General features: G+C 39.7%; 1 protein-coding gene across 23 annotated transcripts in view; it reads left to right on the top strand.

Annotated features, from left to right (window-relative positions):
* Positions 1-16,175, top strand: part of Akap9 (A-kinase anchoring protein 9) — a 124,123-nt gene that overhangs the window by 78,946 nt on the left and 29,002 nt on the right. For 12 of the 23 annotated variants that reach the window (XM_076566261.1, XM_076566267.1, XM_076566259.1 and 9 more), the window contains 7 exons: positions 1,054-1,216; positions 2,220-2,432; positions 3,259-3,297; positions 4,726-4,958; positions 6,435-6,554; positions 12,299-12,457; positions 12,954-13,058. In XM_076566261.1, coding sequence (XP_076422376.1) covers positions 1,054-1,216; positions 2,220-2,432; positions 3,259-3,297; positions 4,726-4,958; positions 6,435-6,554; positions 12,299-12,457; positions 12,954-13,058 — 1,032 coding nt within the window. The remainder of the gene's footprint in view (positions 1-1,053; positions 1,217-2,219; positions 2,433-3,258; positions 3,298-4,725; positions 4,959-6,434; positions 6,555-12,298; positions 12,458-12,953; positions 13,059-16,175) is intronic. The other 11 variants (XM_076566264.1, XM_076566270.1, XM_076566263.1 and 8 more) reach the window with 3 other exon arrangements.

The following is a 16,175-nucleotide window of genomic DNA, read 5'->3' as shown; positions in this document are numbered from 1 at the left end:
TGTTAAGTGTTATATATTAATCGTTATATTAGTACGTTATTGATATTAATAAATCTATTTTATTATATTAGAATTATATATAGTTGTATCTTAATATTAATGTGTTTTATGATATGTTACTTACATCTAAGCTATAAACCACTATATATTTGCTTATATTTTAAATGACAAGCTTGGTAGTTTGGTCTTTGGGATGTACAGAGTACATATAAACTTACAGATTACCAAGACTTGCTGGGACCCTTTGCAGATACATACAAGTGCTTGGTTTCGAGAGCTTCAGACTCATAGTGACTAAGACAGGTCACAAGGAAGGCCCTTTAGGGCCTGAATGACACCGGTCAGGGACAGTGCTTTCTCTGACCTCACACAGCTGTGGCTCCAGTCTGTTCTGCCTTTCTTGCCATCCACAAAAGTGCATGCTGATAGCATTTGAAGGGTACTCGATTTTTGTGTTATGCTGATAGCATTTGAAGGGTACTCGATTTTTAGTTTCTACAGTCCAAGGTTTTTCAATAAACTGAGTGTCTTCAGAAGCTTTAAAGTTTTTACAAATTCTTTCAGAAGTACAAAGCTTTTATTTAATAAGTATATGTGTTACAATTTCATTTATTGCATCCTGTGATTTTGTTTTTGATGCCATGTATTAGTAGTCTACCACAAAGTACAGTCTGTACTGAAGAAATTAACAGTCAAAATGTTACTGGTTTGTCCTGGACCACGTAGTTTCTGGAAGTCTATAGCAAATACAGAGAGCTTTGCTTCACTAGCTCTCTACCTGTGTGTATGATAGAATGTATGTCCACTGATTTCAAGTAGGAAACATTCTGTAGCTTAATAACACTGGCCTATATCTCCTACAGAAAGTGGCATTCAGCAAATGTGTGTATCTGCGTGACTGCTACCTGCTGCTAACATATGCTGCAAGTGTTTGGCTGTCATTTACTGAGCTGCCTTTGTTTGAGATCCGTTCTTAGTTTTTGCTTGTTTGTGAGAGGTGACACTGGACCCCAACACTTACTTCCCTTGTGTTCTCCTGCCCTCCTGGTTTAGCTGGAACATGCGAAAGTCACACAGACAGAGTTGATGCATGAGTCCTTTAGACAAAAGCAAGAGGCAGCGGAGTCACTCAGGTGCCTAGAGGAACTGCATGAACGCCTCCAAGAGGAGTCGCGGGCCAGAGAGCAGCTGGCTGTGGAGCTGAACAGAGCGGAAAGTAAGTGCCTTGATCACTGAGGCGGGAGATGGTTCAGTCTGAAAATAGACTTGGATGCACAGCCAGGTTTGTAAACCCCAGTCTAATTAAAGTGACCATTGAAAAATAGTTAGAGTTTGTCCCCTGAGTTTTCCTAAGCATACACACACACATTATAAAAAGAATTTATAGAATTAGAGATAACATTAAAAAATTTAGATGATTCAGGCTCGGCGTGGTGGCACATGCCTTTAATCCTAGCACTTGGGAGGCAGAGCCAGGCGGATCTCTGAGTTCAAAGCCAGCCTGGTCAACAGAATGAGTTCCAGGACAGGCTCCAAAGCTACATTGAGAAACCTTGTCTCAGGAAAATAAAAAAAAAAAAAAATTAGGTGATTCAAAAGTAGATGATGATAAGTCTGAGATAATTCCTAAAAATGAGAAAACTAAGGCAAAAGCTGTTATTTGGATGGTGTAAGGTCATAATTAAACGTCATTACAGACTTTAACCTCTAAAACCCTCTTCTATTCTCTCAGGGTGTTGGCCTTCTAGAATTTCTTAAAATGTCAATCTTCTCTATTATAGTTAAAATGTGATTCAGTTCACAAGCATTTGATGTATTTTAAGCTCCCAGGAGCCTGTCTATTTCTGTCTGATAAACTGAATTACGTATGTGTGTTGTGGTACTTTAGTATAGCAAAGTACTAGACAGTTTAGGGAGATGTCATGTTTATGTACAGTAAACAAGAAAAAGTCCTGCAGAATGGCAGTGAAGCTCAGCAGCAGGCTTTCAATAGGATGAAGTGATGGAACGTTTTGCTAACAGAATGGTTTTATTGTTAGTATTAACATCTAATGGTAAGCTTGGCCTAGATGTACACATCTGCAATCTCAACTGAGGCAGGGGGATCACAATGTTCAGGCCAGCTTAGGGTATAATAGTGAGACCCTGTCTCAAAAAACAAAACCTGATAGTGGATTTAAATTAGATGCAATTCAATTTCCCTACATTGTGTCTTATAGGTATTATTGATGGATATTCGGATGAAAAAATTGTTTTTGAAAGAGAAATCCAGGAGAAAACGTACATAATAGATCGGCTAGAACAGGAGCTGTTGTGTGCGAGCACTAGACTACAAGAACTGGAAGCTGAGCAGCAGCAGATGCAGGAGGAGCAGGAGCTGCTCTCCAGGCAGAAGGCCGCAATGAGAGCAGTGGCTGGCCCGCTGGAGCAGCGTAAGTACCGAGACTTTGTATCATGTGTTGCTCTTCTGTGTCCCTTCTTCAGATGCTCATGTGACAGATTGTCCTCTTCAGTGCCATTATTTATATATTTATATGCACACTTGGAAAATCACAAGAAAATATACTTTAAAGGCAAATGAGTTATTAGCTATTTTTTTGGAATATTTTCTATTTTGCCTTTTAAAGATATTAACTGTTAACAGGAAAAGAGAATTATTTATTTATGCTCAAAAAGATAAAAGTAATGAGGCTGTGTGTTTTGGAAATGGGTACAACGGAGTTCTTTTAGTGGGAGAGAGGTGAGGAGAATGTGAGCACTGACCTGGTGCTGGTCATGAGCAAATGTAGGCAGTGTGGGCTTCCAAGATGGAGAGACTCAGAGACATCTGACATCTCATTAGGAAGATTCAAAGAACATTGAACGTTATAATGGCTAATTTTTACATCTTGATCTTAAAGCATATTGAGTGATAAATATCTGTCCTTGTGACCATGGACTTTGAATCCTGTTTATTGAACCCTCTTTGATCTTTAAATGAATAGTTGGGATCTATACATTTGGAGTGTCTCTAGTTTCATCAACTTAGAAATAAAACCTACATTTTCTCCCTAGGGATGCTCTGATTAGTTTAGCACAGGTTTAGGACTGGAATTTTTAAGGTTAAAAGGTCTCATGTCATATATACAAAATATACAAGAGACATGGAACTGTGGGTAACAGTGATAACCAGTGACGTCAACTTTTTAATGTGTGCACATATGTGTTATCGTATTTGAGAAAGTAGAAGACATAACTAGTTTTGTTTTACTCTCCTAGGGCCAGTAGATGCTGCAGTTGATGCAGCTCCTGGAGCAGGTGTGTGCACAGTTGCATGCACTGTTACTGGGTGGTAGAATCACAGCTCAAAATTTGGGTGACCTCGATTTCCAACTAACATTTCTAACTTTGCAGTTTCTCTGTTGTGTTTCTTTCATACTTACAGTTTTTCTTTTTAACAGTAACACAGCTTAATTTACAATAAAAATATGTTTTGATTTGATATTAACACCTGAGATTTATAGTTACCATTATCTTATTTAATCTGTTTTTGCACAGAGCCCAAAACCATTTTGATTTTTCAAAAGAAAATGTGGGGTATCTTTAAGAAACAAACAGTTTCTGTTTTATGAATACATTAAGCTCTCTGGTCTCTGATTTTTCAGAGTATTCCTTGCAAAACAGAAAAGTTGATAAGCTGATGGTAGCAAATGGATCAGTTAATTTACTAAGAGGCTTTGTGACTAATTTACTTTGATATTAACATAAAATAATGATATTATTTTAGAAAAGATGTTTTCTATAGACCCAACATCTGAATACACTGTTGGCATCGGTTAGTATAAAAATTCTAGAAGGTTATTCTCTCTCTCTCTCTCCCTCCCTCCCTCCCTCCCTCCCTCCCTCCCTCCCTCCCTCTCTCTCTCCTGTCTATACTTTATCACCTAGACTAACAGCCAATCTTCACATGGTCCTTCCTCTATCCCAGACACTGTTCTTTACACATACTAATTCGCTTCATCTCCAGTTGCTCACAGAACAAAACTGAAGACCATCTTATCAAATGTCACACAAGGAAAGTAGTAGAAGTGGGAATTGAATCTGCTCTTCCTGCCCTAACCATACTGATCCCCATACGTGTCCATGTTCCCTTGATGCACAGACATGTAGACATGAAAAGGCAGTTCGGGGATGTGGGTCTAATATAAGCATAAGACTGACCAGAAATTCTGACTGTCGTCTCCTTCCTCTTTCTGTTCCCCTTTTCCTGGTTAAAGATTTACCATATTTGCTTACTGTGTTTATTGTGTGTACAGAGAAAGATGACTTTTGGCTTTTGAATGGACTCAGTTTTGCCTGTGGTTAAAAATGTGGTCAGCATTTTATGGTTTAATTCAAATGAACATTGTTCTTTCCCTGATCATAAAAATGTATTATTCTGTTATTTACTTCATTGTTTTCACAAAAATATCTTTTTGTAATAGGAATTCTCATTTTTATTAATTCTGTATGGTAGTAGTTTGCTTTCTTTTGTAGGAGTAAAATATTTTGATATTTCCAGAATTAAGTACTTACTTTTTAATGTATTTAAAGTAATTCTCAGCCTTTATTTCATGAAGATAAAGCTGGAGAGATGGCTCAGCCGTTAAAGGCTAGACTCACAACCAAAAATAGTAGTCCATGACTTCATTATCATAACATTATGAATCATAATTTAACCAAGTGTATTGTCACATTTGTAAACAGAATTTTTGCAGGAGACAGAAAAACTAATGAAGGAAAAGTTGGAAGTACAGTGTCAAGCGGAAAAAGTACATAATGAACTTCAGAAGCAAGTGAAAATTCTAGAAATAGATGTTGAAGAAAAGACCAGTAAGTTAATAGAGATGGAGCAGGAGAAAAATGTGGAGCTAACAGATCTAAGGCAGCAAAACCAAGCACTGGAAAAGCAGCTGGAAAAAATGAGACGATTTATTGATGTAAGTGTCTTCAGCTCAGCTACATGGACAGATATGGATGGGTGGCGGGGTGGATGAATAGACTGACGGACAGACAGATGGAACAGGTAGGTAGATAGGTGAGGAGATGGATGACTACTAAGCCTGAGGGTATAGCTCAGTGATACAATCCATGCTTACTTTGTCGTCAGGAGTCTCTGAGTCCAATTCCTAGCAACAAAAAAAGTTAAGTATTTAATGCATAAATATTTTTTAAAAGACAAGTTAAAAGCACACCTAGTTTGTGAATAACCTTAAGCAGCTCAGATTTCCAAATTCAAAGTTAAGGTCTTTCTAGTTTTGCTCTTCACTAGTGGCCAAAACGGTAAGAATTCCCAGAGTGACAAGTGCTTCCTGCACAACAGAGGAGCACAGCTCCCAGTGTGGCGGACAGCGAGACTGGCGCAGCTGTCACACTGCCCTCGCTCTCACCCAAAGTGTCATTGGTTTTGACTTTTCACGCAGAAATTCTTTAGGGTTTCATAAGCCAAGTGTAAGCCGATATTTCTGTCCTGCCAATCAGCTGCCAAATAGCCACACAGAGATTTATTATTCATTATAAATGCTTGGCCCTACTTAGGCTTGTTAGTAACTAGCTCTTACAACTTAAATTAACCCATATTTCTTATCTATAGTCTACCATGTGGCTTAGTGCCTTTCCTCAGTACAGCATGCTCATTGTCTTCTCTCCGCATCTCTCGGCCACTCTGCCTTCCTTCATCCCAGAGAATGTCCTGCCTGTCCTCTTCGTGTCTAGCTATTAGCCATTTAGTCCTTTATTAAACCAGTGAGAGCAACACACATTCACAGTGTACAAAAGGATTGTCCACATCAGCCAATGACCTGCCCTTGTCAGAATCAGTTGAATACGTTTTGTATTTTTAGGTGTAAGCCTAGAATAGGATTAAGCAAACTAATTTATATTGCTTACCTGTTCTAAGACTGAATTAGCAGTAGATTCCTCCTTTGTGCAAATTTGTCTTGTTCTTATTCTGCATTTAACATTATTTGAATAAAAAAGATAGTACTGCTAATGATTTTAAATATTCAAGTTTTTGTTGACGAGCCCAAATAGGCAATGTACTATAATCCCCTAAAATGTGTTTTCTTCTTAAACCTTTGTGGTTTTGGGTATTCATGTATCAGCCCATAATCTTTAAACGTCTAGCTAAAGGGATATAAAAAATAATGGGGACAATAAATATTAATTAATTAAATGATAGTGTCATAAGTTGTATAGTTTTTTGATGTTGTCTGTTTATTTTTTAGACAAGAGTCTTACTGTGAAGCCCTGCTTAGTGTAGAACTTGCTATGTAGACCAGACTGACCTTGATCTCACAAAATTCGCCTGCCTCTGCCTCTCAAGTACTGAGGTTAAAGGCATGAGCCACCATGCCCAACCCAATATCAACATCATCATCACTGTCGTTACTATTATCATTATTATTACATTTCAGGAACAAGCAGTTGACAGGGAGCATGAGAGAGATGTTTTTCAGCTGGAAATACAGAAGCTGGAGCAGCAACTTAAGGTTGTGCCTCGACTCCAGCCCGCCAGTGAGCAGCAAACTAGAGAGGTAAGGACTCACTGACAGTGCGCCTCCTTTGTCCTCATTGTATCGCGAGTGTAGAACAAGGTATCCTGAAAAACTCAAAAGTGGATTCTTTATATTGTATGTCAGTGTCAAAAATTAAAAGAAGTTGTTTAAATGTAAGGTGCCTGTTAACCCTAAAAATGTACTGTATTAGGGTGAGACTATGTCTCAGAGTGTTTGCCTACCCTATTTGAAGCCCTGTGTTCAAACTCGGGGGTGGGTGGGGAAGAAGTTTGGAATTTGAAATTTCTCCCCTCTGTGTATTACACAATTAAATAAACTTCCTTGTTCATTTCTCTATTCTCATTCTCAACGAAAGTGATTGGAGGCTATTCATTGGCCAGCAAGGTGACTCGATGGGTATTCTGGCTAATTTTATATCAACTTGACACCAGCTTGACTTACTTAAAAAAGGGGAGCCTCCGTAAGATCTGGCTGTAAGCAGCAGAAAGTTATTTAATAAATCTATGAACAGTCTTATGTTCATAAAATACTAGAGTCGTAAATACCAAAGAATGTTAATTATTTCATAATTAACTTATTCTCCTGTATTTGAACTTGAAAGATCTAAAACATCAGGATAAATCTGCTATTAATAACCTATCTCACTGAGACCAGTATATAAAATAAAACTACTACTATTTTTAAAATTAATTTAATTTTTAAGATTGATATTATTTTAAATCAAAATATAATTGTACTATTTTCTTCATTCCCTCCATCTTACAGTTCTCATGCCTCCCCATCATTTCATATGAGAGTAATAATCTCTTTCTTCACATTACCTATGATATTGCCTATTTGTATAAATTTTTGTGGCTGACCACTTGGGATTGGAAAATGAAGTAAGAGGATAACTCCTGGGGAAGACTATCTCTCTCTCAGCAGTTATTGATTGCTGTGGCTCCCGTCTCGGGAGGAGCCTGTGATACCCCATCATTGTTGGCATGTCAGTGGGTATTGTCGTTGTTAGCTCATGTGGAGGCAGACACTGTTAAACTTTCAAGGGTGTAGCTTCCCTGTTACACTAGAACATTACTACTTTTTAAAGATTCCCATCACCAAGAGACATCAGTGTAGTTATTTGAGTCTTGAATAAATTTTCTCACTTGATTTTCTTTTTTTTAAGATTGACTTATTTATTATGTATACAGTGTTCTGTTTGCATGTGTCCCTGCAGGCCAGAAGAGGGCGCCAGATCTCATTACAGATGGTTTTGAGCCACTATGTGGTTGCTGGGAATTGAACTCAGGACCTCTGGAAGAACAGCCAGTGTTCTTAACCTCTGAGCCATCTCTCCAGTTCCCTGAATAAATTTTCTCAATGCTGAAGAGATAGTATTTTTACAAATAGTATTTGTCAACTGAAAGATGTACCTCAGAGTTTGTAACTTGAAAAGGCTCTTTATTATCATAATAAACACCATATAATCTTAAAAAAAAAAAAAAGATCTGGCTCTAAGATGTTTTCTTAGGATTGATAGAGGAGGGCCCAGCCCACAGTAGGTGGTGCCGTCCCTAGGCTGTTGGTCCTGGCTTCTATAAAAATGCAGGCTAAACAGGCCATGAGAAGCAAGCCAGTAAGCAGCACTCCTCCATGGCCTCTGCATCAGCTCCTGCCTCCAGGTTCCTGTCCTGTTTGAGTTTCTGTTCTGACTTCTTTCAGTCATAGACTATGATGTGGAAAGTGTAAGCCAAATAAACTGTCTCCCCCCCCCCCCCGCCAGCTTGCTTTTGGTCATGGTGTTTCATCACAAAGACAGTACGTAAAGGCACTTGCTGCTATAGCAAATAAACTGTTCCTAGAAAATGGAAGTAGAGAACTGATTCCTGCAGTTGGTTCCTGATTTCCATACATGTGCTATGTTCATGTTCATATGTGTGCGCGCACACAGACACACACAGGAATGAATGAATACAGTAAAAATACAGTAAAAAGTCATTTGCATTCACTCTTTGCTACTTATCTCCCATTCTCTTTTGAATCTGCTCCAGGGAGGTCTCCAGCTCCGCTACCGTTGGGTTTTTACCCTCTGCTCCGTTTAAAGTGTTGCTGTGAAGGTTACCTAGCACCTCTTGGCCTTCTAGAAATCACTCCTGCCTTCACCCACTCAGTTACTCAGAGGCATTCCATAGGGTCTTCTAGAAGCATTGTGTTGTCTTAGTATCTGCAATACACTTGCTCCATTGGTCTTCTCTCCCATTTGTTTCTCTTCTATCTGCTAGAATTAGTGATGGAGTACCCAAGACAGAGGCTTAGGCCCCCTTTTCTTCCGGGCTTTTCCTTTCCTCCCAACAGTCACGTATCAATGGCCACATGTGTATCTTCATTTCTGGCATCCCTGTTGAGCTCCACACTTAAATATTCAATTGCCATCTCTTCCACTTACCACAAGAGCAACATAGCCATAGAAGAATTTGCCTTTCCCAGAAAATATAAAATATTCCTCTTCATCTCAGTAAGTTTCATATCTTTATACATTCTCCATTGCTAAGACTTATATTCTTCAATTTTTTTTCTTCTCAGCCCAGTCATTATCCTGTTGGTAGGTCAGATTTGTACTATATTTGGTTTCCACTTTTGTTCATTTCCATATATCATGATGATTTGTCTGGATAGTTGTGGTAACATCCTAACCAGTTTCTCTGCTAATTTTTCTTTTCCTTTCTTCGTGTGTGTGTGTGTGTGTGTGTGTGTGTGTGTGTGTGTGTGTGTGTGTGTGTGTGTGTATGTGTGTGTGTGTGTGTGTGTGCTTCTGTGTGTGTGTTTGTTTCTCTCTCTCTCTCTCTCTCTCTCTCTCTCTCTCTGTGTGTGTGTGTGTGTGTGTTTATGACGGGGGATGCTGTCACAGTACACATGTGGAGGTCAGAGGACAACTTGTGGAATCAGTTCTCTTGTATTCCAGGATGGACCTTAGGTCAGGTGGCTTGCACCCGCTGTCCTTCCCACCACCCATTTTTACTCCCACTGTTCTTTTTCATGTTTTGAATGTAGCCAGAGCTCTGTTGACTGAGTGAGTGTTATGTGAGGGAGGGAGGCCTCCCTGTAGAAAATACGAAGATGGCTTGTCCTGTTAAGAGCAAGATTGTACTTAAGGGAAAGCAGACCCTGTTTGGATCATTGATTACTAATTACCGGGTACGTGACAGTGGCCAAGTTGTTCAGCCCCCTGAAAAGCTTACACTTATAGGAATATTGGCATGGCCTTAGACACTTAGATTTAACTATGATGTTAGTAGCTCTAGAAATAGTTTTAATTCTAAAAATTATAATTTTCATGCAGTTGATTTGGTTTCATTTACCTTCCAAGAATTCTAAAGAAATATAAAACAAAATAGTATGTCTCTAGAGCACTAGAAAAGGCATTAATACCCACTGTTTGTAGTCATTGCCCCTATGCCGCTAAATGTATGTTTAGCTTTTGAAAAAGTTAAAACTCAAGATTTTAAGCTCTAGAACCTAGTGCAGTGGTTCTCCACCTTCCTAATGCTGTGACCCTTTAAGACAGTTCTTCATGGTATGGTGACCCCCAGCCATAAAGTTATTTCATTGCTACTTCATAACTGTAATTTTGCTACTGTTATGAATTGTAATGTAAATATCTGATATGTGACCCCTGTGGAAAGATCACTCAGCTCCCAAAGGGGCGACCCACAGGTTGAGAACCACTGACCTAGACGGTCACTTCCTGTGACACAGTTGTCTTAGGCTGACAAAATTGGTTGTGTGTTTATGGAACTTGAGACATATGTGTGTTGTCTGTTTTCCAGACTTTACTCCAGATCTTAGTCCATCTGTCCTTGCTAGTTTTTCCTCAGTAGCTTTATTACTCCCTTCTAAGAGCCTGGAGTTAGGTTAAGATGGCATTTTTTTAATGTTCTGAGAACAATGTCTGTCATTTTGGTCATTTCTTCAAAGTGTCTCACTGAAACGTAGTATTCCTCTGTTTCTTAGAATTACAATATTTTTAGTACTTTCTCCTTGATGAGTATGTCCATAAACTGTCTTATTAATCCTTCCTGTATGCTTCCATTGCTGTTATACAACACTTGAGGTACTGTATATCAGTCCTAGAAGATGAGTCTCAGAACACTTACTGTTTATTTGGGGCAGAGTAGGAGCACTTAAAGGAATCCAGATTCCTTCGTCTACCTCTTCTCATCTCTTCTGTAGAGTGTACAGACTGAACCTTTGCCAGATAATTCTTACCAAAAGAGTGTAAAGACTGAACTTTGCCAGATAATTCTTACCAAAAGAATGTACAGACTGAACCTTTGCCAGATAACTCTTACCAAAAGAATGTACAAAAGACTGCTGGCAATGGTCGAGAGACAGCCGGGACTGACCTACTCTGGTGATGGGATGGCCAAACACCCTAATAGTTGTTCCATAAACCCCATCCAAGGACTGAGGAATCTGGATGCAGACATCCACGGCTAGGCCCCGGGTGGAGTGCTGGGAGTCTAATTAGTGAGAAAGAGGAGGCTTTATATGAGCGAGAATTGTTGAAACCAAGGTTGGATAAAGCACAGGGACAAATAACCAAATGAATGGAAACACATGATCTATGAACCAAAGGCTGAGGGGCCCCCAACTGGATCAGGCCCTCTGAATAGGTGAGACAGTTGATTGGCTTGATCTGTTTGGGAGGCATCTAGGCAGTGGTACCAGGTCCTGGGCTCGTTGCATGAGTTAGCTGTTTGAAACCTGGGACTTATGCAGGGGCGCTTGGCTCAGTCTGGGAGGAAGGGACTGGACCTGCCTGGACTGAGTCTATCAGGTCGATCCCAGTCTTCGGGGGAGACCTTGATCTGGAGGAGGTGGGAATGGGAGGTGTGCTGGGGGGAAGGGGAGGGGGACAGGAAGGGAGAGAACAAGGGAATCTGTGGCTATTATGTAGAACTGAATAGTATTGTAAAATAAATAATAATAAAAAGAGAAAAAAAAGAAAAAGAAAAAAATTGTAATAATTGAAAAAAAAAGAATGTACAGACTGAACCTTTGCCAGATAACTCTTACCAAAAGAGTGTACAGACTGAACCTTTGCCAGATAACTCTTACCAAAAGAATGTACAGACTGAACTTTGCCAGATAACTCTTACCAAAAGAGTGTACAGACTGAACTTTGCCAGATAACTCTTACCAAAAGAGTGTACAGACTGAACTTTGCCAGATAACTCTTACCAAAAGTGTACAGACTGAATTTTGCCAGATAACTCTTAGCAAATGTAACGTGCAAAGACTTAAAGGACAGTGTCCTTTACCTGAGAGCAAGTCAAGAAGTGAGCTGCAAACCTGTCATCTTTATTACGTCATTAGGCTGTAGTGTGCTGTGCCTTTAGATAATTCACATTATTCAAAATGCATTTTCCCTTTTTCTGCCAGGATAAAACCATGAGGCTCTTAAGAGAAATAATTTTTTAAATGAGTTCTGTGAAAGCAGTAGTATTTCTCTTTTTGCATACTGGTTTTATCAGTATGAAAAATGTCACTTTTGCTAGAGATGACCATTGCTATCCTTACTTTAAAATAAGATTAACATATTTTAAAATACCTGTTTTTGGTGGGGGGATACTGAGGATCAAACCTGAGGACTCGCATACATAGGCAAGCAGCACTCTACCACCGAGATACCTGTTCAAGCCCCCGAAAGCAGTTTTTAAGATCTAAAGTAATTCACAATTATGAATGCCCTGCATTTTAAAACGTTTTCCATTACATTTCAGGTCGAACAGTTGACTACTCATCTGAAAGAAAAAACAGACAAGTGCAGCGAGCTGCTGCTGTGTAAGGAGCAGCTGCAGAGAGACGTGCAGGAGCGGAATGAGGAGCTCGAGAAGCTGGAGTGTCGAGTGCGCGAGCTGGAGCAAGCGCTGCTTGTCAGTGTGAGGACCACGTCACCTCCATCACGCCCTGTGCTGGTGGCAGCCGCTCTTAGCTACACAAGCCAGGCCTTTCCAGTCAAAGCTTCCAGATGTTGTTTGCATCCCTTCTTTCTGATCCAGGAAGATTAATTAAGCCAGAAGAGTTGATTATGATTTTAACTGTCAGTTATGACCATGAGCTAAATTTTAAACTCTTGCCTGACTCCAAAATAAGATGTAATGAAGTTCATTCCTGCTATTCTGCAGGAGACCAGAATGAGTAGAAGAGTAGAATGTGAAAGCTTGGAGGCAGACAGATGGGCAAACACTTTTGTCTTCTCTGAGGAAGGAGTTTTAAATATCAGCACTGAATATCTGTACCTTTCTGACTATTCTCAAATGTAGTTTCCCCTTCTAAATTGGAGAAATAGAATTACTGCTAAATAAATAAAAAATATTGCAATGAGTAATCAGTGTGATGTCTGAAGTTTTGAGACAGTTCTTCTGTATTTTCTAGATAAATGACCAGAAGCAGTCTGGAGGTGTCGAGGCTAAACCTGAATTGTCTCTAGAAGTTCAATTGCAGGCTGAGCGGGATGCTATAGACAGAAAAGAAAGAGAGGTAAGGAATTTCTTTTTAAACGACAAATGTGGTTTGAGTTATTTCACATCAATTATTTTGAAAATATCGTTTGAACAGAGTACATTATTGTCTAAAAGCAAAGTTGAGTGTTTCCCAGTTCACTGCCTTGAAGACTAGCCTTGGAGATAACGAATTAAATAGATAAGCTGATGAAAGGCTGTGTTCATGGAGAGAGACCTTGAAGCAGGGAGACATTTAGATGAAAAAGGAACCAGTGTAGCCGGTGTGGACTGACTGCAGACGAGAACAGAGAGCTGGTAGTGTGGGACCATGGTGAGCTGGTCCCTCTCTCTCCAGCTGCCCGTACTGTGGGCACTAAGTCTTTGCCGCTCTGCTGTGTGTCTTGTCAGCTTTTGTTGTTGTTATTGAAACTATTTTCCCGGGAGATTATTGCACTATTGCATAAGTAAAGAATGATATTAAAATAATGGGTTGACGTTAAACTGAGACTGAGCGTGTGGCTCATTATCTGAGAGCATTTGCCCAGCTGTGCAAGCACCTAGGATTCCCAACATCACAAGTAGTAACAACAGCAACAGTGAGAATAACAGTTCTGTTTTTCTCTACCCCCTTACTTGAAGAGAATCACATCCAGCTGGGAGTGGTGGTACATCCCAGTTGCTCAAGAGGCTGAGGTGGGTGGAAGGATGAGGGCCAGGAATTCCCAGTCAGACTGAGCAACATAGCAAAGCCCTATCTTCAAAGAGAAAATTCATTATTATTACAAAAGTAAATTCAGATTTTTACTTCATGTATAATGTATTTAAATTTTTTTCTTCTGAAATACATTTTAATGATGTGGATATGACTTTTTACAAATATTTAGGAGTACATGCTCTCATGCACCTTTGTGTAGAAACAGAGGTCAACCACTGGAATCATTCCTCAGGACTTGTCCACCTTGTTTTATTTTTTCAAAGATTTCTTTTATTGTTTTTTAATTGTGTGTGTTTCTATGGGGATATGTGTGTATGAATCTGTGTCTACCCACCAGAATCCAGAAAGGGCTATAACTCCCCTGGAACTGGAGTTGCATGACTTTGTGAGTCACCTAACAAGAGTGTTAGGGACCAAATTAGGGTCTTCCATAAGAGCTGTGTGTACTCTTGACCACAGAGCTGTGTCTCCAGAGCTCCCACCCTGCCTTTGTGTTTTTGAGACAGGGTATCTCTCTGGAACGCAGCAGTTAGACAAGACTTGGCTGGTCAGTGAGTCCCAGAGATCCTCCCATTTCTACCTACCCAGAGCTAGGATTCCAAGCATGGGCTGCCACGATTGGCTTCCTTACATGGACTCAGTAGATCTCATGCTTGTTCACCAAGTGTTTTACCAACTGATCCATTCTCCAGCCCTAAAATTGTTCAAATTATATTTGTGTCTCCATATAATTTTTCAGGACATTAAATATATTTCAAATGTTTGTTGGATTTAAATAATATGGAAGTGTCAATACAAGCTTTAAAAGATACAGAAATAATTGAGACATCAGCTAAAATGATGTTTAGAGAACTCATAGAGAAAAAGGCATCTATGCAAATGACTGTAGTTGAAAGGATCCTTTCTAAGACAAGAATTATTTTTTTACTGGCACCTAATACTGACATATATTTATCTGGAAAGTTCTTGTTTATTTTGGTTTTGGTATTTCATGAAAGCAAAGAACCTGCCTTTTTATGTAAAATATGGAAAATTGAACTGACATTAATTAGAAAGGCTAGTGAAGTAGCCAATGGTAGAGGATTAGTCTGGGGAACACAGGACGTTGGTTGGATTCCTGGCACCACAGGAAACGAAATGTCCCCCTGGCTTCTGTGTGAATGGTGTGATCTGAACCCAGCCCTCGCTCTTTCACAGCCATCACTTACAAGTCCTCTCCCCAGCCTCCCTTTTCTTTAGTTTTTAGATGTGTTGCCTATGCTGAGCCCAAACTCTGCAGCTTAGGGGACCTTCCTTATTCTGCCTCTACAATAGCTGGGACTACAGGCATGTGCCACCATGACCATCTATTTTAGTATTTTTTAAAATATACTGTAGCTCTACCACTACCTTAATTTCTTGAATTAAGTGTTCAATAGATGCCTGTTTTTCTACCCAGAATCAGTAGTCATCTGAGACTACTAGAAACCATAGAGAGCACACCAGCCAGCTCCCTTGTTACAGACAAGTGCACAGAGCCACTGCCCTGACTGAGCAGCAAACTGGCAGTTCACTAACAGTGACAGGCATTCTGCAGTGCCTCGCATCAGCCTGTGACAGAACGCAGCAACGCATGCATTATGAGGAAAGAACTTGAAGCATTTGCTCTGAAAACTAGGCAGATATTTTCATATAACTGATATAAAGATGTCTATATGGATCAAATTTTAAATGACTTTACTCTCAGAGCCTGAGCTTGGACAAAATATCTTTTAAAATTTGTTAGACTACTTGAAATGGAAGACGAATAGAAAGAAATCTTTAAAGGTCTCAAGATTTTTTTCTTAAGCAAGAAAATTATATGTATATAAAAAATGGGTTTCTGCTTTTAATCCCAGCACCTGGGAGGCAGAAGCAGGCGGATCTCTGTGAGTTCAAGGCCAGCATGGTGAGTTCCAGGACAGGCAAGGCTATATAGTGAGACCCTGTCTTGAGGGAAAAAAGAGAAAGAAAAAGAAAGAAATGGGTTTTCTTTTACAAAACGGTGCCTTTAATAAATTCTATTTCTTGTATTGCTAATGTGCTTACAGGCAGTAATAGTGAATAGTAGTTAACTGCATTTTAAGCCTAGTGCTGGGAGGGACCAAGGAGTATTTTAAATACTCTCTCCCGGGATCTTCATACTTAGTACAGAGCCGAATTCTCGCACATCTCACTCATTTTAACTCCCATGTGATACAGTACTGGCAAAACATTAGGGATGGATTTGGCATGTTGGTGGGAAGCCTGAAAACCATAGTGTGACATTGGTGCTCTAGGCCAGTGCCTCTGGGTCCTGATGTGCCTTTGAGTCACCCAGGGACCTGCTGAAGACAGGCTTTCTGTGCAGCACAAGCAGCTACACATCCAGTGTACTTCCACGTGCTGCTAATTCTGCTGCTCCCAGCTCACCCTGCGTAG

The sequence above is a fragment of the Peromyscus maniculatus genome, chromosome 3 (genome assembly GCF_049852395.1).
Source record: "Peromyscus maniculatus bairdii isolate BWxNUB_F1_BW_parent chromosome 3, HU_Pman_BW_mat_3.1, whole genome shotgun sequence".
NCBI lineage: Eukaryota > Metazoa > Chordata > Mammalia > Rodentia > Cricetidae > Peromyscus > Peromyscus maniculatus.
The sequence above is the reverse complement of the archived record's forward strand: the minus strand, read 5'-3'. Positions and strand labels throughout refer to the sequence as shown.